Genomic DNA, 23,458 nt, shown 5'->3' with positions numbered 1-23,458 from the left:
AGGAAGCAGTTTTGGAAACTGGTCATTACTCAGCAGAATCAGGAGATTTCAGTATTGTATGCAAACAAAGATAAGACAGTGTCACTAGCACAAATTTAAGTCCCCTTTCGGTTGATTGTACTTTTTCTTAACAAATAAAAATCAGTATTTCAGACACTCCTCTTCTCTTTGGCAAGTCATTTGGTTGAGTTTTTCTCTGGCAATAGTATTTGTTTATGACCCTCACTATAATTAAAATGGCTCTACAAAAGCAGTTTAACAATGGATATATAACAGTCAATTTTGCATTGTTATGCCTCTAGATCTGCCACATAAAAAATAATTTGAATTTGTATATAATTGAAGATAAAATGCTTCATAAAGTATATTCAGACATTGCATTCTTATCCCATTATTCCTATATCTGCTTATTTATTTATCCCATGGGATTAAAAATACCCAGTATTATGTACTTTGCAGGATTTTAATCCTAAGAAGGGCAAATATGGGATTTTTAATCCTATGTCGCCTATTATGGGAGAAAAAAATCCCATGGGAGAAAAAATCCCTCAAAGATTTTTTTCTCCCATGGGATTTTGGTGGGATTTTTGGTGGGATGGAAAATCCCGCCATTCTCCCCATGGGATTTTAGGTTTTGACAGAGGTTTATGAGAAAACTACTACAATGTGGAAGTTGAGATTGACATGATGAGGTCAGAATGAAAAATCCACCAAAATATAGAAAAAAATCTAATGTAGGTCTTTTCGAAAGGGTACCTAAAAGTCCGGACTTTGCAATATACGGACTTAAATGTCGCAGTGTTTGTTTTTTTAAATGTAAGAAAAATATTCGTTTTTCTACTTCAAATAAGATTTTTGTTCAAACTTCCGGTTGTTTGATTCAGGTTCTTTTTATTTTTTTTTTATTGTTATATGTACTCATTTCTTAGGTCCTAAGCCTAAGACGATTGCCGATTTCTGGAAAATGATATGGCAGGAGGATGTTTCTATTATTGTTTGTCTGACCAATCTCAAAGAGGGCGCAAAGGTAGTTGAAAAATACACACATCATTAGTCATATCTTTTCTGTTTGTTTTTGTTTTTTTTTTTGTGTTTTTTTTTCCATATAACATGTAATACATGTATATCAACCCGAGATACATTTTGCCAAAATTATTCTTGAATTGTTGTTTATTTTTGCATACCATTTGTTTAATAATTGATATTTTAATAAAGCTTATTATGTATACCTAACATATATATCTAACAATTTTAAAATAATTTCGTTTTTGGGTAGAATTTACTAAAGACATTTTTTTTATATTCCTATCTTTTGTTAATGATTAATGTATTAATTCATTCCATCTAATATACCACTTTAATTATTGTAAGTAAACAAATTAAATTAAATTAAATGAATTTTAATTCTATATCTAGATCAAATGCGCACAGTATTGGCCAAACATAAACGACAAGTTACAGGATGGAGGTTTTAATATCAGAAGCATGGAAGAAAAAGTATACGCAAATTATACTAAAAGACATTTCAAGGTCTACAAACATTTGGTGAGAGGAAATATAACCTTTTTTGTTATTCAATAAACGGGTGTAGAAAATCATGTTTAAGTGGGAAGAAATGCAAATGTTCGTGAAAAAAAGTCAATAAAATCTGCAAAATGCAAAAAAGAAAAATCTTGTCAATTTCCATGAATAAATGATAACTGGTCTTTCATTTGGCGAAATGTACGTACATTTTGTTGTAAATATATGTCTTGAAAAATCAGTACAGGTAATGTTATTATAAAGAGCATTTAAATAAATAATAGCTGGAAAAAATCCTTGCCACATTCGCTTTTATCTTCATTGAAAAAAAAATAATTTTAGAGAATATACTTTCTTATGCCTGATATTTTTCCAAACTTAATGATTAAAAAGATGAATTCATTTTTACAAAAATGATTCATTTGAAGGAGCTGTACATGTATTTCAGTATGCCTGTTTGAAATCGAAATCATTAAGAAAACTCAATCTTAAATGTGTTTGCAGGATCAGAAGGATAAGGAAGTTGTGATGTTTCACTATACACGATGGCCAGATCACGGAGTACCTGCCCCACTCAGTCTTGTTGTGTTTCATCGTCACGTGATGAGAGTATCCACTAAACACACCGGAAAATACATTGTTGTGCACTGCAGGTAAAACGAACACTCTCATTTTGCATTCTATTTTCTCTTATTTTTTTCTCTGAATTTCATCCAAAAAGAAACTATTTATTCGCATAAAAATCTTTTTTTTCAAAATGCTATAATATTTTTGATTTTGTAAAAATGGCAGCGCTGGAATCGGTAGAACCGGGACATACATTGCCCTAGACGCCCTCTACCGGGAAGGGGAGATAAGTGGTAAAGTCAATGTACCAATGTACGTCAGAACCATGAGAAAAGACAGAATGAATATGATACAAGGGGAAGTAAGTTTTTGAAAATTTCTTTATTCTTATTTAAACATGAATGAATTTTTAATATATGTAAGACTCTAAAGTCCGATGGTGACGCCAAACCCCGATGACTCTCTGTCGTTACGGACGCCAAAGTCCGATGGTCACGCCAAAGTCCGATAGCTCGTTTCCTATGACACGCGCTGCGCCAAAGTGCGATGGTTTGACACGCCAAAGTCCGATGGTGCGGAGAAACAAACAACGTTTATGAAGTCGAAATGATCTGATGTCAATCTTTGACGCTGTTGACCTGCATTCAAAAGCCATCATTTCTGAATGCGTCCTCGAATACAATTTTATCGATTTTTGCTAATTGCTTGCACCTTCCAGAGATATTGGGGTTAGTGCTCACACACCACTCTATTGATTAGGGTTAGTCCTTGCATTGCACAATCCGAGTGAATTAGGGTTAGTCCTCGCACACTAGTTAAGTGATTAGGGTTCGTCTTGCCCCCACTCAAGATACCGTATATCCGGGGTTTTTTTCGCGATGATCCATTTTCCACTTTTTCTGCGCTCATTTTTAATTCGTAAAATATGAACCACGCAGAAATTATATCAGCTATATTGTGATAAATTATTGTTAAAAACCTATTCTCGAGTGTTAGTCTCCTGTCTGAGAGATAAGGGTTAGTTTTCGCATTTATTTACTTATTTTAAAAACCTTGGCATGGCGCGCGGCAATAAGGTTTGATGCAGTGCTACTATTACGTCATAAACGTTAGTTGTTTGGCGCAGACCATCACACTTTGGCGTAACCATCGCACTTTGGAGTGCTATATATATCAAGGATATTTTGAATGTAACTTAAATGAGGCATTTTTGAATATTCCCTATTTACGATTCTATTCAAAAAATGTTCATAATGATGTCTCAGTGGGACATCCCTTGTATATTTGATAAGTTTGACTTTAACAGATGAAAACTTATCAAATTTAAATTTTGCACATTAATGTTAGATTCGAACAGTTACATCATTTTAATGTTAATGAAATATGACTATAACGAATAGAAATGAAGAAATGGGATGCAGCAAAACAATACAAATTGTAGAGCATGTTTTAGAACTGAATTTTAATATCTCATCATATCTTTTTTCCAGGAGCAATATAAGGCTGTCTATCTGGCACTTAACGAATCATTCCTTGGGAAATCAAGATGTATGACAACTGAGCAAATTGTACAAGGAAATCAAGATAATTTATGTTATGCTAATTGTGGGGAAGTAAATTCAAACCCTATGTCTTCAGATTTTAAGGTACTTGTATCATATGTAAAACATGATGAACTACCCCTATTCCTAAAATTAAAAGATCATTTTAAATGTCACTGAATTGCAGAGATTCATTCAATGACATCATGTGGTTTGCCGAAAACCTATATCATCATGCAATGATTTTGATGTTCTTAGATATACAGTACTGATTTTCTTTTTACTTCTTTAACAAAATTTAACTGTTTTAGGAGCTGATGTCTGTTCGGAAAACGTACACAGAAAAAGACTTTGAATCAGGAAGTACCAATATAGAAGCCAACTACTCAAAACATGTTCTTCCTGGTATTATGAAAACTTTTAATCAACCTCTTAAAATGACAAGCGTTATAATTATTATTCTAATTATTACCATCGTTTGTTGAAAGCTAAAATAAAGGTTGTCTCTGTAAATTTAATTGATCAAAATGAGAAAAAAAATGCATCAAGATTTATCTTTTTTATAATTCTTGATTTCAGTTGAGGAATTCATGTGCCGGTTAACATATTCAAAAGGGAGATCAACATATTACAATGCTGTGTTTCTCCAGGTTTAGTATATATGAGGAAAAACATTGCATTGAATTAAACATGAATTACTTCGAAATCTTTAGAATTAGTGGATATCCATTTTCATGAGTAAGCAAGATGTGGTGGTCCTAAGGGGCTAATTTCGTGGGTAACTTGTGAATTCAGATAATTCAATGAATACATATTTGTATAAATATGTTGTAAATATTGTTCATATTAATTTTATTTATACATGTACGAGGGTTGTCCCGTAAAATCGTGGACAAGTTGGCTAGTTTGAAAAATAATTATCACTGAGTTCTGAAATTTTCACCACTCTTTAGTACGTATATTATGAACATACATAGCAAATTTCAAATAGATATATGCATAAATAATCAAATTATGATATTTTATGTTATGTACTGTATCGCCCTACGGCGCACAGATGATAACGTCAAAGTGTCTAAAACAGCGTCACGTTTCATCTTTGCTAAACTTAAAGTTGGATAAGCCCCACTTAAATTTAGAAATTTTATTGATTTACATACGTGAGTGTCTATAACCAGATAAGGAACCAATGTGGCACACTAATGCGATGTTCTGAATATTTATTAGCAAGTTACGGACAGTATTCTCACCATCATTCAACGAAAAGAGAATCTCACATCGACGGTCGACAGTGACTGCGTCCTTTGCTATTACAATGGCAGTCTGTCCATATGTTTTGTATTATCTGGGGACTCGACCACGAAGACTTCGCTAAGAAAACTTTCATTTCATTTATATACTAAAGATCTGGTTATATTTTTCATATTTTCGTTCTTCTGTATTCATTTTAAGTCTCGTAAGGCGTCATTACAACATCCTAATCTATCTGAACTGCTCTCCGGTGCGCCGTAACGTCATCAAAAGTCGCCATTTTTCGTGTATGTGTTTACCACTTTCCAATTTCGAATGCTCGGGAAACTGCCAAAAATTAACCAAATGCCTTGAAGTCTTTCAAAAGACGACAGAATTGATTAAGGAATCTTATTAGGATAATTTTCACCCTTATATTATATATAGAAACTTTTATTACGAATTAATTCTAGTGTCTTCTCTAATATAACCTTGCTATTTTTACCGTGCGCCGTAGGACCGTACCTTGTGCGCATTCAAGCAGAATAAAATCTTTATTTTTGAATATATATTATCAAAAACATTATGATTTATTTAAATATGATGAATAAACATTTACTGAAAATTTCAATGATAAAAATATAACTATACTACAAAATCACATATTTTGGTGGGGTAAAATAATCGTGGTTTTACGGAAAATTATTGGTTAGTGGATGAAGTATTGTTGTGTAGTAATATCTATGATAAATTACATTTCATGGCGGACTTTAATACGTCTTCATATCTCGAAAAACTCGAAAATTTAACTCTACAAAGATCGCTGATTTCCCAATGAGTGAATGGCACAATTGAGCAAAAGGTTATAAGACATTTTCATTGGTTAGTATTGAGGTGGGGGTGATGGACGGAATGCGGGATTACCACCAGGTGGTGGTGGATACTGATTATACTGATTGAATCCTGACTGTGGTGGCCCGTAACTAGGAGGTGGTTGTCCATATGCTGGCTGTCCATAATGAGCTGTTCAAAGAAAAAAATAAATTGCATATAAAGTACAACAAATCAATCATTTATTTCTTCTTAATTTTGATATATTATGGATATATGTAACAATAATAATTTAATGTACCTGCAAAAAAAGTACAACAGCTGAAAATACAGTTTTTGTTTTATTCAACAATATCTTGAAGGTTTCCCATTGTTAAATTGGTTTGGCATACGCATTTCTTTCTTTGCATTGAGCAGTTAGCATATTACAGAGACAAAAACTAATCATTAACTATTGTATTGTAGCTTAAGGTTCATTGATAATCTGATAAGAGAGATAACTCAAAATGAAATAAATGTATTTTAATATTTGTTTATAGATTTGCCTAGAGAAGTGTATTTTTGTGCATTTTTGTTCCGCAAGCTATGCTATAATTGTATTTTACTTTTAAAATACATTTCTTTTGGAAAATCATTAAGGTTGTAACAATCAATCACAAGAAATCGATATTTCTTCTTAATTTTGATATATTACAGATAATCATATATAATAATGATAATTTGATGTACCTGCAAAAAAATGTGCAACAGCTAAAAAAAACAGTTATGTTTACTCCACAATATCTTGAGGGTTTCCCGTTGTTAAATTGGTTTGGCATACGCATTATCAAGCAGTTTTAAAGCTCTATCAAACTATAATTATTTCTACGACAGCCGCTATTCTTTTTAATCCTAATATCTGTTACGTGTTAAAGGGATGTTATGAATTTGTAAATTCATATGTGGCAAGAAATTTCATACTTTTTATTTTGTGCTTACTGATCAATTATTATATATTTTTTTAAAGCCATCGATTATAATAAATACTAAGATATGTACACCACATTCTATACAAGCCAATATGATTTCACTAGACATCTCAAAGGAAAAAAAAAGGATTTGGGTACAATAATAAAGTTACACCCTTACCTGTAGTCACAGTGTGAACTGCAGGAGTGTTTTGAATGACCATTCCCGGTCGGTTCTTTTTCTTACAACAGATAACTAAGGTCTTCCGTTTCCAACGGAAGACCTTCTACTGATTCTGTTGGTAAAGATTATTATTCTTTTTTTTCTATACTTCCTAGACGCCAACTTTGAAGCCTCATACCTCACTCATTTCTCAATTGATTTCGTTCAAATTTTCAGAGGTACTAGAAGTTACTAAACTCTATCAGAATGCTGTCTAAAATTTCAAAAAGTCACTTCCGGTTTTCAGTTATTTCCCATTAAATGAAAATTTATAGGCTTTCGTTTCCAGACAAAGGCTCAGAGACGGCTAAAGCTGGAGCAGAAATTTAGGATTAAAGTTGTGCACATCGGTTTTTGTTTTTCAATTTCTCTATTCAAAATGGCGCTATATAGAGGTCAAAAATTAGAACGCTTAAAAGAACCAAAACTTACTAATATTTTGCTTTTTATCTTCTAAACTAAAAGTATTTTGTTAAAACATATAGAACATCATTTGTGCAGAATTAGAAGATCTTTCAAATGATATCTCGGAAAAAGGGCTGACCCCTAAATTAAGGGATCTAGAGGGGCCATAAGTTTTTTTTCCAAACATCTCAAAAAGTATTGAGAATTTGTTATACATCAAAGAAGCAAAGTTGGAAGTAGTCCGGAACTGCATTTTTTTGCCGTTTTTGACATGTTTTGGGGAAATATTTGTCACTAGAAGCATGAAACTTAATTTTCCGTCCGTCGACGTCACTTCCGGTCAAACAGGAAGTAGCAAAAAATGGCTTACTTTTGCAGTTTTCAACATAAATCATTAGAGGCGTCATTTCTCTTTTTTTTTTAAATAAAAGTTACTTCAGGTCAAACAGGACGGAAGACCTACTCGTTGCTTTGCAACGAGCTTTGCTTTAGTTAAAGCAACAACCGCTACGATGATTAGAAAAACAATGCTACCTACAACAGCTCCAGCGATGGTCCCGGTGCTACTGTAGGAGGATTAGTAATAGTAGTAGTGTTAGTAATAGTAGCAGTAGCTGTAGTAGTAATTGCAGTAATATGCTGCTGATACAATATTGTAACCTGAAATAGAATAGAAACGGACATTTTAAACACTCTGTGAAAGAGTTTATCTCTAAGATTTAATTTATTTATTATATGTTGACTTAACTACTATATGTATAACCTTTAGATTATGGAAGAGACCTTGCTCAGTTTCCAAGGATGGTTGTTTGAGTTCAATAATTACAGAGGAGAGTAAATGATGTGGTTGGGTCGGGGAATTATGTCACTTTAATTGATTTATTATTTTGAACGAATTTGAGAAAAAATGAAAATAAAGGTTCGTCAATTTGTCTGTTCCACAAGAGCAGTTGTTTTGTATGTTAGAGTTTCAATAAAGCCCCAATTTTACAGGGTTCATTAACTTCTTTAGAATAAATGTAATTCAAGACCATTGCCTTAACTCTTGTTAATTAAACTTAAAAACAGCAACTTCTTGTTTTATTGACAGCCTGATTATTTGGAAATTTTTAAAAACTTTGGTTCAAATAGGGTGATTAGTCTGGTCCGATTTATAGAAAAAAATACTTCTAACGGCAAATAATTATTATTTGGTCCAGCATAATTTTTTAACCTATTTCGAGTATGCTGAATCCGAAAAAATATGCTGGCTTTCATGAAAATGGCGTTAAAGAGGTCAAAATGGCGATTCAAAATGGTGGGCATCCAATTTTTCTAATTTTCTCCTAATATCGTTCAAAAAGGAGAAATAATGTGTGAATATCTTACTGAGTGTAATACAAGTATAAAAATGATAATAGAATGCTAATTTTATTAGTTAAACTCAGAAAAATTAGTGGTTTCTACACTTAATTCGAATTTTCTCTGATTTTTTTGGTCTATTGTTCGATATTCCGCTTTGTTCAGGATTTTACTTTTGAAAATATTCATACACTGTAGATTTGTATTTTTTTCCTCTGCATCTCACTATTCTACAACTGAATGATGGCGCAGCTGTAAATTAAAAGTCAAAATGGCGATTCAAAATGGCGGATATTAAAAAATTATTTCTTAATATCGTTTACATAGGAGAAAGTATTTGTAAATATTTTACTGAGCGTAGTACAACTATGTAAAATGTCAACAGAACACTTATTCGATCACATTAAATCGGAAAATTTAGTCGTATAAATGAAATGTGTTAATTAGCTAAAAATGGAGATTCAAAATGACGTCCGTTACACTCGAATTTCGTAGAAACTGCTTAATTCTGGTTAGTTTTGCAGAAAATAAATTACAGTTTGTTTTTTATATATATGTAGCAGAGACATTTTATTGCCTCTGCTGGGGATCGAACCCGGGACCTCTGGCATGCCAGTCCAGTGCTCTACCGATCGAGCTAAAGGGTTAACCCACTAGCCCAAGCTAGTAGGATGCTGTTAATCTAACACTACCACATTGTCCCCCTCCAGAGAATAAGATGTCCTCATCTCTTTCGGAGTGCCGACGCCTGTGGGGCGAAGTTCTGGGGGCAATCACTCTCACCCGCCAGAGAACACCCGGGTCCCAACGTGGGCGCCAAATGTAACAGAGACATTTTATTGCCTCTGCTGGGGATCGAACCCGGGACCTCTGGCATGCCAGTCCAGTGCTCTACCGATTGAGCTAAAGGGTTAACCCACTAGCCCATGCTAGTAGGATGCCGTTAATCTAACACTACCACATATATAGTATATATTATATTGATTAGTCCATTAAATATCTGGAAATAGTTAAAACAACTCGACTTAAGAGTTTCCAAATTTCCAAATTTGACCGTACGTGTTCCAAAGCCTTTGAGCCCCCGTCCATCTAATATCACTCCCGAATCCTGTCATTATCAACTTCTACCTCAACATCCCTCGGCACACCATCAAATGTAACTGAAGAAATTCTTCTCCGATTTCATCGAACACTTTGTTCTAACTTTTTAGCACTTATCAGAACTTAGTATTATCCCCTAACATCTTCTATTCCAGCTTTATTAGCTATATGTTTTAGTCTGTCTTCGGAATTTTGGCATTTTCAACACTCAAGTAATATGGTGCCCCGTGTCAAGGATGACAACCCCCTTGGCATGTAAAAGATCGTTTCTTTGGAGTTCGAAAATGAATAAGCTCACTGGGGTCCGCCAGAGAAACCAAGATCCTTCTTAAACCGATTATATAAACTGATAGTCCGCCGAAACATGGCTGAAAAATTGCCGACTCGGCGTTAAACAACATACAATCCATCAACCAACACTCAAGGAACAACACATTTATGTTCAAATGTTAAAAGTCTATTTTTTTTTTATCCAAAACCATATGCAAAATGAACAAAAGGTGCTGTGAGCAATTAGCTCACTAAATGATACCCCGGTCTCCCATATGAATATAATGACAGTGTCCATGTTTTGCTATGGGAAACCCAAAATATGTGTCGGATCAAAAAGTAAACTAGAAGTTAACAATGGCAATATGTAATAAAGATTCTGTGAAAGTTTCATCAAATTTCATTCAGTGGTATGAGAGGAGTTGCGGATAAGAGATGAGATCTTACCGAAAGCGTAACAGACGGACGGACATACCGGTTACTCTATACCCTCCCGCATTTCAAGCGGGGGGGGGGGTATTAAAAAAAATCTGATATTCAAGACATGCAGCTCTTTTTTTGTGACCTCGTATAGATTTGTTGTCTTTTAGGGTTGAAAGGTCATTCTATTAGCAAGAAAATTTTCAAACTTGATCATCTGAAATCACATTGTGTGCATATTTTGGTGAGAAAAGTTGTAAAATTATGCGATTTAAGAGCGCCTGCAGATTCCTCGGGATTTCTATCACTTAGAAGCTTTCGTACCAATAGGCCTAAGCCATTCCTGATTTCGATCTAGTCAGCACTTCTCTTGACAACAAAATTTTCTTGAGCACTTCAAGAACTTTATAAGGTACCTTGATCCACACTTCTTTGTTGGGATAGTGTAAGGTTGTATCAAGAGTCGAGGGGGGATTGAACACAAACATTTTCTTCTTTCAGATTTTTGTAAATTTCAAAATTTTTAAATTTATATACACTGTTCAATACAAAATTATCCGTTCACAGCATGAAATATTTGAGAATGCAGTTGAATTTTTGACTGAGAATAACAAATGCAAATGTAGGGACACAGAATCAGAGCTGGACAATCAAGAAAATTTATGGTTTTCGTATATTATACTGATAATTTTTATTAAATATGTTTATATTTGGATATTATATGATTTTCATATTTATATGATGTAACAATTACTGCTCCTCTAATTGGTCGTGGTTCATCTTTTTAAAAATCATACTAAGTTATGTTGCACTAGACCTTCCACATGAACACACTCGTAAACATTTTTTTGTCTACTCTGGACTAAAAATAGATCAAGAATTTCCAACAACTGAATGTTCACTCGCCTCAATGCTCAGGGGACACTGCTCTAGAGGTAGCTAAATTTTCATATTGTCCTCAAAACAGCAATTATTGTATGATATTATTAACTTTTTTTTATATGAAGAAGCATGGTAAGACAGGTAAAAGGTAATGTCTTCGAAAATTTCTTAACAATCGAAGTAATTAAACAAAAATCCGTGTTATAAAAATCCTAAGTCATTAACAAAAATATCTTTCAACTTTCATTGGATATTTGAACATTATTTCATGAATAAAGAAAAAAACAAACTGTAATTTATTTTCTGTAAAACGAACCGAATTAAGCAGTTTGGGTATTTTACGAAATTCAAGGGTATCAGACGTCATTTTGAATCAATTTTGCCATTTTGAGCTAATTAACACATTTCAAATTCAACGACTAAATTTCCCGATTTAAAGTGATCAAATTAGTGTTTTATTGTCATTTAACATAGTTGTACTACGCTCAGTAAAATATTCACAAATCCTTTCTCCTATGTAAACGACATTAAGAATTAAATAATTTGAAGAAAAAGATGAATATCCGCCATTTTGAATCGCCATTTTCACTTTTAACTTACAGCTACACTATCATTTAATTGCAGAATAGTGAGATGTACTGGGAAAAATACAAATCTGCAGTGTATGGGTATTTGCAAATGTAAAATCCTGAACAAGGAAGAATAGAGAAACAATAAACAAAAAAATCAGAGGAAATTCGAATTAAGTGTAGAAACGACTAAATTTTTGAGTTTAACTAATAATATTAGCATCCTATCAAAAGTTTTATTGTTTTATTACAGTCAGTTAGATATCCACTCATTACTTCTCCATTATGAACGACATTAAGAGAAAATTAGAAAAATTGGATGTCCGCCATTTTGAATCGCCATTTTGACCTCTTTAACGCCATTTTCATGAAGGCCAGCATATTTTTTCGGATTCAGCATACTCGAAATAGGTTAAAAAACTATGCTGGACCAAATAATAATTATTTGCCGTTAGAAGTTATTTCTAGCCTTCTTTTTAAAAATCAGGACCAGACTAGATTTAAATTTTTACCTGTTAAATTCTTATGAATTGATCATTTCCGTATAAATTCAAATCATCGGAAGTGACATTCCAGACAAATACAATTAAATGTGTCTGGACACCGATGTAAAAAAATATTAAATGAAATTTTCCCGTGATAACAATTCATTTAATTAAGATATGTTTGTTCGTTTTATTACCTTTAAATGTCATATGCTATTCATTTACTACTGTTTTTAAATACACATCGTTAGATATCATTATTGATACACGTGCACTACGTGCCATTCATTTTATCGGAGAAATAAGAGAGATAACTCAAAATGTCACGTATTACAGTGTATTAAATTCGATTTATTATTCGATGCTAATAAAGAGAAGAAAGGGTAAAAGACTTGGAAAAAGGGTATAATTTGAAATATGCGCCTCGTTAGAGTAACCAGGTAATTGACGATTCTTTTATCTGGAGCAAGTTAATTAAGATTTACTTGTTTGATCCTAATTGTTGATCAGTTGAAAGGTGCTCAAAAATACCAGCAGTACTAAATCTATAGCCCTCAGGTACAGAGATATATAACAATTATAACTCATGCTCTCAAACATACGATGTTGAAAATTTGGATGAATCCTTTATAGTTAGTTTGTAGACGGACAGATGGACAAACACACAAACGGACAAACAGATAGAGTAAAAGAATCAGTTAGAGTCTCGCTCGGCTCCTCAGGCAAAAAAAGAAAATTATAAATAAGTCACCATTCTCAAAGCTCCCCATTAATGTACATTGACTGTTCTGTTTTTTTTAATGAATCTGTAAAAAAAAAAATATTTTCTTTATTTCTACCAGGAAGACTTTGTAGGATCTGGCAAGGCCAAAAATCAAGTTTGGAATTATGTTTACTTTGTATTAAATGAGCCACTTAATCTAAATAAATGAAGTGTTTTGAATTTCCATGGCTTTATATGCCTTTTCAAAATCTAATAGACATAGAATTCCAATCCCCCCTCTCTCTCTCTCAATTATATCTTGTTATCTTGCATTACAATTTCGATTTAATTTGTGTTCATATCTGGTCAGAGATTTTTTCACTGATATAGAGACGTCACCAATAATCAGTGTTAGACTTCAAATTCTAATTTAGACCATTCCCATGCACTCGTGGTTATCTTAGCAACGATGGGTCTTTATAGTGCAAACGCCATGTCACGGGGCCACGATTTTGAAGGTCCCATTCCAAATGACCCAAAACTTTCACCATAAAGTTCTGTGCACATGACAAAAGAACAGCTGATACCTATTTTTTAGTGACGAAGGAACAGTCGCGACCAGGATTCAGACAAACGATGAACCTTCCAATGGCAGAGAGAGGCCCCCATTATAATTCATTTAATTTACTGTTGCTTTACTGTTTGTTTAATTTTATAATTCCAGAAGAAAGTCTTTTGATAAAGCGTGGATTAATTTAGTGAAAATGTTAAATATAAACTGAGAAAACATGAAATAATCGAATTCACATTGATTCATTCATTTTTTTTTCATATCACTATACCTCCTTCTTTCTTGCTCGCAAATCCTCAAAAAATCAACAACCTTTAACAACACTTAAATATTCTGTATCGTTTTGGAAAGGGAAGAAAGGGCAGTCAGGGAAAAAAATCGATTTACTTGAAAAAGTTTTGAACGCAATAATTTTTTTTTTAGCTCGAATATCCTTTTTCAAACATAACTTCATGACGATGGTTTGACTAAGAGTGGCGAAAGATGGAGAATCGCCTTTCAATATTCCTTTTGAAAGTGATATATGATTAATATTGGGACACTCACTCTCCTCGACCTACTGATATTACGTTCTAAATATGTTATTTGTGCATGTTGATTTTTTTTAATTTGTATCATTTTAATGTCCTTTTTCTGATCCTGCTCAATATTCCAGTCGTCACACACAATTAAACACATATTTTTGGCATAAATTTTTAATGTAAAAACGCTTTTTAATATTATCTGGCAAAAGAAATATCTTTTTTATTACTCCATTACATACTTAGTACATCCCTATTGAATGAATATCTTAAATTTTTTGAGCTTTGAGCAATCGTTTTCATATACTGACTTTTATATAATGTGTCATTGATAAACATTACCGTTTATACATGAATGAAAAGAATAAGCAATGAAGGATATGGAGATAACGAACAGTATTCCATATCAAAGTCTATAAAACAATACAAAACAGGAGCAGAACAAACACAAATCACCAAAACATCAGAGGTGGGATCAGGTGCCATGGAGGAGTGTGCATTCCCTACCAACCGGTTACACTCCTTGTTATGATCGGGAAATAACGAGAAAATCCGTCGTCGATTCAGTAGTAGACGTTGGTCTGAGTGAGTAAATGAACTTCAACTTGAACATGTCAATACAAATATTTAAATGTTGAATGATCACACAAAGAATAACCTCGTTATTAAATGGACTTAAATTCTCAATTTTACATTATGATGGTCGAGATTATGTAGGCATAGAAATAAATATGAGCATTGAAGGCTTCGGCTTATAAACAAAACGATCGCCTGTCACATTTTCAAATAAATCACAATATGGTATATGTTCACGTAGGAAAAAAGTTAAACCTCATTATCGTAAAGTCTATATCGGACCATGACGGCAAGAGAGTTTTTGTCAATTAAATATGTAAAAGTATCGCCAATTTGAGTGGACTCAATTAAGGTCCATGACAGCATAACAGTTGGTAATTTAGCATGTGTATTCTTGTTTACTCAGCTGGAGAATTCGTCCTTTTCATGAACACATGTATTTTCTGCAATTTTATTGAATCAGCTAACGTGCTCTAGAGAAACTTGTTTGGAATGAAAACCTAGGATTCCATCATATATTTTTCGCTGGGGTTGAGTGTTGTTAAAATATCAAAATTGAATGTGTGTCATCTTTCAAAGTGAAAAAACCTTATGTCGTGCATTATTTTAAAAGCATAAATTTAAAAAAAATTGATATAGTTAAATAATGAACTCTAAATGACTAAGACTCAAACAAAAAATATTTTTTATTCATTTATCCCCTTTCTTTACCAAGGTGGCATTCATAAAATTCAAAAAAATTTTGAATAATGTCTGTATCATCAAAAAGTCATGAACTGTACATAAAAACATATTATTATCATTTGCCGTTGTATAAACAACTAAATTCTGTAATGATTATTCACTAAACTTAATTCAAGGTTTGCAGGAAACATTACAAAAAAATAGGTTGTCCTTTATTGAATATTTATGATAATTCTCAAAAAGAAATATTCAAGCTTATATACATCAGTACAAAAGACACCATCCATTTAAAAAGATCTGCATACCAATGATTAAAAAATGAAAAGGAACGACTTTACCTTACCGGTCCCCAGAAAAACGCACTAAAATGTACTGTCGCCGAAGGCGAATTCAGTATATATGAGATCGCATGAGCGATCGAAAAAAAATTTAAATACGAGGTTTTTTGGCCTTTTGACCCCAAAATTGAATTCTACGGTTAAAAGTTTAGTTTAAAACTTTAAACAAAGTTTTTAACCTCGTTCTCTGAAAAAAATTAATAAATATTGTTTATTCATGGAAAAAATCGACAAAGAATAATTCTAAACGAAGCGCGTGCGGCGCGTGCTTAGTGTCATTTCTTTAGCCAATCTTCCATATAAATAAACGAATGAAATGCCTATGAATCTGAATTATGATCTTGGAAAAATTAAGAAACAACTGAATTTCTTAACTTTACTAAAAGAACGATTCACTAACCCTAATCCATCGGATGGTATGCAAGGACTAAGACGTTCAGACGAAATCTCCCGGGCAGATGCTAAACTAACCCTAATCAGTCGAATAATGTGCGAGGACTAGCCCTAATCTCTTTGATGGACGCGAGACTAACCCTAATCAGTCGAATACTAGTGCAAGGACTAACCCTAATCTCTCAGGTGGGTGCAATACTAACCATAATCAGTCGAATAGTGTGCAAATTTAACCCATTTCAGTTGAGTGACGTAGTTGTTACGTCATAGTCCAATGAGCGCGAGGATCTTGCGGATCTGGGGACAGGTAAAGTAAAGTCTACCCAATGAAAATATTACAATCAGGTAAAATCATATATTTTGGTGGGGTCAAATGTTCGTGGTTTTTGGGGGGAAATATGGTAATTTTGGATGGAGAATTGTTAAGGAGTAATATCTATGAAAAATCACATTGCATGGTGGACTTAAATGCGAGGGTCTCTTCATACCTCGATAACCAAGAAAATTTAACTCTACGAAATTCATTGATTTCCCAGTAAGTAAATGGCATATTTGAGCAATATATAAGAATACATTTTCATTGGTTAGTATTGGGGTGGAGGGGTAGGCGGGGGTTACCACCAGGTGGTGGTTAAATTGGTTTGGCATACGCATTTCTTTCTTCGCATTGAGCAGTTAGCATATTACAGAGACAAAAACTAATCATTAACTATTGTATTGTAGCTTAAGGTTCATTGATAATCTGATAAGAGAGATAACTCAAAATGAAATAAATGTATTTTAATATTTGTTTATAGATTTACCTAGAGAAGTGTATTTTTTGTGCATTTTTGTTCCGCAAGCTATGCTATAATTGTATTTTACTTTTAAAATACATTTCTTTTGGAAAATCATTAAGGTTAAATCAACATTTTACATGAGTGAACAGATGGTTTATAAACCTTAATTAATTGACATTCATCAGGAGTAAACCCGATTTGCTCCGAAAGCTATCATAAATTGCGTTTAATATTATATAGAACAAAAAACATTGTAATCAAAATATTTTATTTCAGGTACAGAGGAGTTTAATGAATTCTTTTCATCATTTTGAGAACTTAAAGGACGTTCTCTAAAACCCCTCGATTTCGTAAAATTTGGTAAGTTTTGAAAAAAAAGTTAAAATAATTGCAGTTCTTACAAAAAGTTTTTCGTTATCAAGCAGTTTTAAAGCTCTGTCAAACTAGAATTATTTCCACGTCAGCCGCTATTTTTTTTTATCCTATTATCTGTTACATGTTTAGAACATGCTATAAATTTGTATATTAATATGTGGCAAGGAATTTCATACATTTTATTTTGTGCTTACTGATTAATTATTATTTTGTATATTATGAATAAAATACTTCTTAAACTAAACTAAACTTAAACTAAACTAATTATCATTTTAGCTTTTGTAGCCATCGATTATAATAAATGCTAAGAAATGTACACCATATTAAATACAAGCCACCTTAATTTCACATCTCAAAGAAAAAAAAAGGATTCGGTACAATAATATAGTTACCTGTAGTCACAGTGTGAACTGCAGGGGTGTTGAATGATCATTCCTGGCCGGTTCTTTTTCTTACAACATATAATTATAATGACAACCGCTACGATAAGCTGGGAAAACAATGCTACCCACAACAGCTCCAGCGATGGTCCCGGCGCTACTGTAGGAGGAATAGTAATAGTAGTAGTAGTAGTAATAATAGCAGTAGCTGTAGTAGTAATTGCAGTAATATGCTGCTGATGCAAAATGGTATCCTGAAATAGAATAGAAACGGACATTTCAAGAAGTTTCTAAGGACGGTTGTACGTGTTCAAAATAACAGAGTAGACTAAACGAAGTGGTGTGGGATTTAGTTTGATTGAATTTATGTTAAAGTATTCAGACAAGCGACGGACCCTCCGATCGAGGAGAGGAGAGAGCCCTGAGTTACAATTCTATCATTTAATTAAATGATTGCTTTACTGTTGTTTTAATTTTGTTATTCCAGAAGAAGTCTTGTGTCAGCCTAATATGTTAAAGAAATTAACAATGAAAACGTATAAATACGTCACCATTCTTAAAACTACCCATAAATGTACATTAACTGTTCTGGGTGTTTTTAATGGATCTGAAAGATATTTTCTTTATTTCTACAAGGAAGACTTTTCAGGATCTGGCAAGACCGATATTCAAATATTGATTGATTATAAAATTAATTGCTAGTTAATTATTTCTTTTATGTTGTTCATTTATAAGTTTATTTATAATTTTCAATTTTTCTTGAGTAGTCTATGCCATTTCAGTGAAAGTAGAGGGAGACAGACTTTTTTTGCAACAAGAAAAGCAAAATTTGATCATTGAAGCATTTTATAACAGGTTATTCCCCCGGCAGCAAAACTTATAGAAAATTTTCTCTCGTATATACAGTAGGTTATTCAAATAAAAAATACGTGGACAATTGTTCCATTTACATTAAATTGTCGCAAGTTTAAATTTGTCAATGAATTGGTGCGCGTTGTAAGACATCCATGCACTTTCTAATAGAACAAATAATACCCACACATAGACATTACAGGCTATTAGTAAAGTCTTTATAAATATGCTTTCTACATGCTATACGTTCTTGAAATCGATCAAATCGCATACGTACATGTAACACCCCTACTAATGTTTTCGGAACCTTTTCTTTTTCGGTGTTCTGCAAATTATAAAACCCGGTGACTTCAGAGTAGCTCTGACAGTGGCTCTGGCGAGAGTTAGCGAGACTTTGCTAGACATTACATTAATGTGGCTAGAAAGTGACTAGCACGTGGAGACATGGTAAACAGAAAAGTTATGCTGCGTTTTAGTTTTCACCACCCTATAATATAATTCTGTAGAAATGTACTTCAACAAATCTCTCTTGAATTCATTCAAGTTTAAATTATAAGTATTCTCTATGATACAAGTTTCTGCTGTCATGAATTAAATACATGGAAAACGGGATTATATTTTTTGGCGTCAGAATAGCACATGAGGCACCAATGTGACTTTAACTGACAAATCAGCTGAATGAGAATTTCATTATGGGTTACTATGAATACTACAGGAATTAATTTTACGCTTGATAAATTCCTTTATTGTACTATCGATGAATACAATTGTCAAGTAGATTCCCTGGCCAACACATGTGATCACAGGTATAGTTAAGTAAAAACTTATTTGTCCATTTAATTGCATACGAGAAGCTGCTCCTTTTTCCTTACCCTTGAAATGCTGGTGTTCTGAACATGACACTAACTACGTAATACATACATTTTATAAAACATAATTTTCTCAAGTTAACAACAAATTAAAAACGCCCGTGATATCTTTCATAGTTTCTAATGTTTGCATTTTGTTCATAAGAACATTTTTTTTATTTTACACTCCATTGACATGATCATAGGTTGACCTGAACCACGTGTTCGAAGTAGCATGTATTTGGCGAAAACGTATTCAATCAACAATTGGTCAGTTGCTCGTGGTAAGATCCTCTGTGCGCATTAATAGCAATAGCCATATAAGGCAAACAAAGGTTTGTCAGTGTAGATGATATTACACTTTTTTTTTACCAGCGGTCGCTATTGAGCTGTATTTTTTGCAGTAAACTATGATAAGATGTATTAATTTTTATTTACCCCCGCCCTTTAGCCACCCATTTCTGTTAGAAATCATGAAAGGTCTTTTGGAAAGGTCTGGAAACATATTTTACACAGGACATGTTTTCACGTGAAACAGACTAAGCAATTTCCTGTTTAATGCAAATTTTATTTATAAAATCTCTAACATATAACCTTTAAATAGGAAAACCTAAACCACGTGTCTTGAATTTAAATCACAATAACATTAGTAGGGGTCTGTACGCCATGATAAGCAACAATATTGGAACACAAAAGATTTAAAGTCCTTGAAGAAAAAAACTACCGGTAGTCACAATTGATCGATTTATCTTCAGAAGAAGTGTTTATCTATATTTTTTTCAGAACCAATGCCTGAATAGATGAAGTAACTCTATACTATTGTACTTCCTGGTCTTTTTTAAATACATTTCAAAATACCGATTTTATCTCCCATTACCCCTTGGGTGCCTCTTATTGCCTTGGAAATTATGTTAATTTGACGTTCTCTATATTTGTTAACGACATTGAGATTTATTGAATCAATGAATTTGACAAGTATTTTAAATTATATTTATCTTAATATTTCTAAACAAAAATAAAAATCTTTCGCAGACCAAAATGTCTGTGTGGCGAATAAGTTGAAGGACAAAAAATGAAAAAAAGCTAATGTAGTTTTTGAAATGAACAAATATTATAACAAAAAACAAATTAATTTTGTCTATTGTTAAATAATGAAATTTGTTTTCTTAAGTTTGATTTTAAAATTTAATTAATACAGAAAAGGAAAACATTTTAACACAGACTTTAATGGAATTTTTTATATTGAAGATCTTTGTAAATGTAAAATATCACTAGTGTTGTTAAACGACAGATATGAATTAATACTAAATTATACTAAACACTTGAATTCAATTAAAAAAAAAGAATAAAATACTTACCTAAAATGTTGAAAAGACTGAGAAAAAATACCCAAATCTTAGAGACCTGAGACATGATTATGAATTAGATTTAAATATGGTCTTCAGATTCAGCTTTAAAATACGCAATTTAAAAAACTAAATATAGAATGTAGAATTCCAGTTATATATACCCCTAGTGGAAAATTCATTTGCATAATAATTTATGGAATCAACGGATCACTGATCGCCTTTCTTTTTGCTTTAAATTAGGCAACAAAAAAATTGTAAGAATCAAATATACACTTCGCAGGTCCGGAATAATTGAAAAAAATCAACGCTACTAACTATTCTATTTTTTTTTATTTAAATTTTGCAATGACTGCTATGTAATTGTTACGAAGGGGAATTCAAAGGAAAATATACCAGGATGTCTCTTATAAGGCAGTTCGTAGAGCCACTGAAATAATAGTATGATGGGGTAAAATCAGAAATAATCTTGTTTCTTGTGCTAAAAAATTCGAATTGTGGGGTACATAACTAATTATAACCTCGTTATGAAACGGAATCTAATTCTCAAAATCAACTTAAGTGAGGTTTTACATTGAGATGTACGAAATTATGTATGCATGAAAATAGAATTGAGCATTTAGGACTTCGGCCTATAAACAAAACGATCGCCTATTATATTTTAAAATTAAGCACAATATTTATGATGCATGTTTCACATATAGGAAAAAGGGAAGCCTCTTTATCGTAAAGTCTATATGGTACAATGGCGATAAGAGAGTATTTGTCAATTTCATATGAAATTATCATCCATTTGAATTAATTCAAAGTCCATGTAAACATTATAACAGTTGGTAATTAAGCATGTACTCTTCTTAACTCAACTAGAAAATTCGTCCTTTAAAGCACATACATTTTTCTGCAATTTCATTAAATTTTATTGAAATCAGCTTAAGTAGTCTGGAAATACAATATAAGATTCCGATATATTTTTTGAGTGGGGGATGGGCGTTGAAAACATATCAAAACTAATTGTGTGCAATCTTTTTAAAGTGAATAAACCATATTTCGTGTGCCCCGGGTATTATGATACGAGCATATATTAAAAAACATTATATATTTGAATAATGAACCCTTTATGAAAATAAAGATTCAAAGAGAAAATATTTTTTTTGATCTCAAAATATGGTATTTATACTATTTGAAAAAATAATGAATACAGTCTATTGTATCAACAAGTTACAAAGTGGACATAAAAGCACATCACCATCATTTTGACTTGAATAAACAACTGAATTTAATTATGATTAATCACTAAATGTACCATTAAAGTTTTGTGGAAATCAATACAAAAGATTGTATATTTGCTTTATTGAGTATTTATTAATGATATATTTCTTGCAAAAAAATTATTCAAGCCTCATATACATCAGTACGAAGAGAACTACGAATCCGTTTAAAATATTTTGCATACCAATAATTAAAACTTAAAATATAACCATACTGTAAAATCACATATTTTGGAGGAATCAAAATGTACGCGGTGGAATCGTTAAGTAGTTATATTTATGATAATTAACATTTCATACCTCAAAAACCTCGAAAATTCGTGATTTCCCAGTAATTGAATGGCACTTGTGAGAAAAATACATTTATATATAAGAAGATATTTTCATTGGTTAGTATTGGGGTGGGGGTGGTGGAGGGTAGGCGGGGTTACCACCAGGTGGTGGTGGATACTGATTGTACTGATTGAATCCTGACTGTAGCTGTCCGTAACTAGGAGGTGGCTGTCCATACCCTGGCTGTCCGTAATGAGCTGTTAATAGAAAAATATTTTTCATATAATGTTGCAAGAAGTAATTCATTTCAGGTAGGTGTAACAATTATTTACAAGGAGTTGATATTTCTTCTTTATATTAACATATTTTTGAGTAATAATAATTCAAAAGGTCAATAAAAAAAAACACTAAAACGGTTTGGTTATTTATAGAATATTTTGGGGTTACCATATGCTTCAACATATGCTTCATTTTCTTTCCTCTGCATCAAGCAGTTAGCATATTTCAAAATAAGAAACTATAGAAAATTAATCATTAACTATTGTATTGTGAAGTATGTGTCATTAACCAGAGGTAAGCTTATTTTCCTCCAAAAGTCCCTCTGTAACAGATAAATTTCATGGGGTCAATTTTAATGTTTGATGCTTAATTTTTGATTCATGTGGATTTTTGCCTAACAACCGTCTCAGAATTTTTCAGATATACGACTTTCCTTAAAATTGGTCCCATTAGGTGGCCTAATTCTCTTAATTTGGGCTCAAATTATTGTATTGTTTCTTTGAACGTTTTTCAGAATTTATATTTCGTGACCTCGAAGAAAGAGAAGGAAATTCAATATAATGTTCAGTTTAAACCACTAGGGGGCTTTAAATTCGATTAGAAAAAAAAACCAAATCGATTACAATGATTTGCTTCCTTACTTGTGGTCACAGTGTTTTTTTTTTACTTATAGATATCACTTGACCATGAAGTATTAAAAAGAAATTCCCTATAATATTCTATACCTGCCACAGAGAGTTTAAATTCGGATTTAAAGGAAAAGAGATATAAATTATAATAATTTGGTTCCTCACTTGTGGTCACTGTGTTGACTGCAGGTGTATTATGAATGACCTGTCCAGGTCTATTCTTCTTCTTACAGCAGATGATGATGACAACGACAACAACGATGACGGTGAAAATTATACCTCCTACGATAGCCCCCGCAATGGTACCTAC

The 23,458-nt window shown here is 32.5% G+C and overlaps 1 protein-coding gene and 1 long non-coding RNA gene across 2 annotated transcripts; one reads left to right on the top strand and one right to left on the bottom strand.

Annotated features, from left to right (window-relative positions):
* Positions 1 to 896: 896 nt before the first annotated feature.
* On the top strand, positions 897 to 4,396 carry LOC134240587 (receptor-type tyrosine-protein phosphatase alpha-like). The gene is made up of 7 exons (XM_062722672.1): positions 897 to 1,027; positions 1,417 to 1,545; positions 2,026 to 2,174; positions 2,314 to 2,449; positions 3,579 to 3,734; positions 3,941 to 4,034; positions 4,209 to 4,396. Exons 1-7 carry the CDS (start codon positions 965 to 967, stop codon positions 4,283 to 4,285), a joined length of 804 nt encoding a protein of 267 aa, XP_062578656.1. The 5' UTR covers positions 897 to 964; the 3' UTR covers positions 4,286 to 4,396.
* Positions 4,397 to 5,753: 1,357 nt separating this feature from the next.
* Positions 5,754 to 20,813, bottom strand: LOC134240586 (uncharacterized). Its single transcript, XR_009986473.1, has 3 exons — positions 20,712 to 20,813; positions 17,666 to 17,907; positions 5,754 to 5,882 (listed from the first exon to the last, which is right to left on the bottom strand). It is a non-coding gene; the product is annotated as an uncharacterized LOC134240586 (long non-coding RNA).
* Between the last annotated feature and the right edge of the window lie 2,645 nt (positions 20,814 to 23,458).

This window comes from Saccostrea cucullata, unplaced genomic scaffold, assembly GCF_032062105.1.
Source record: "Saccostrea cucullata isolate Sc308-1 unplaced genomic scaffold, CSIRO_AGI_Scuc_v1 ctg2938, whole genome shotgun sequence".
NCBI lineage: Eukaryota > Metazoa > Mollusca > Bivalvia > Ostreida > Ostreidae > Saccostrea > Saccostrea cuccullata.
The sequence above is the reverse complement of the archived record's forward strand: the minus strand, read 5'-3'. Positions and strand labels throughout refer to the sequence as shown.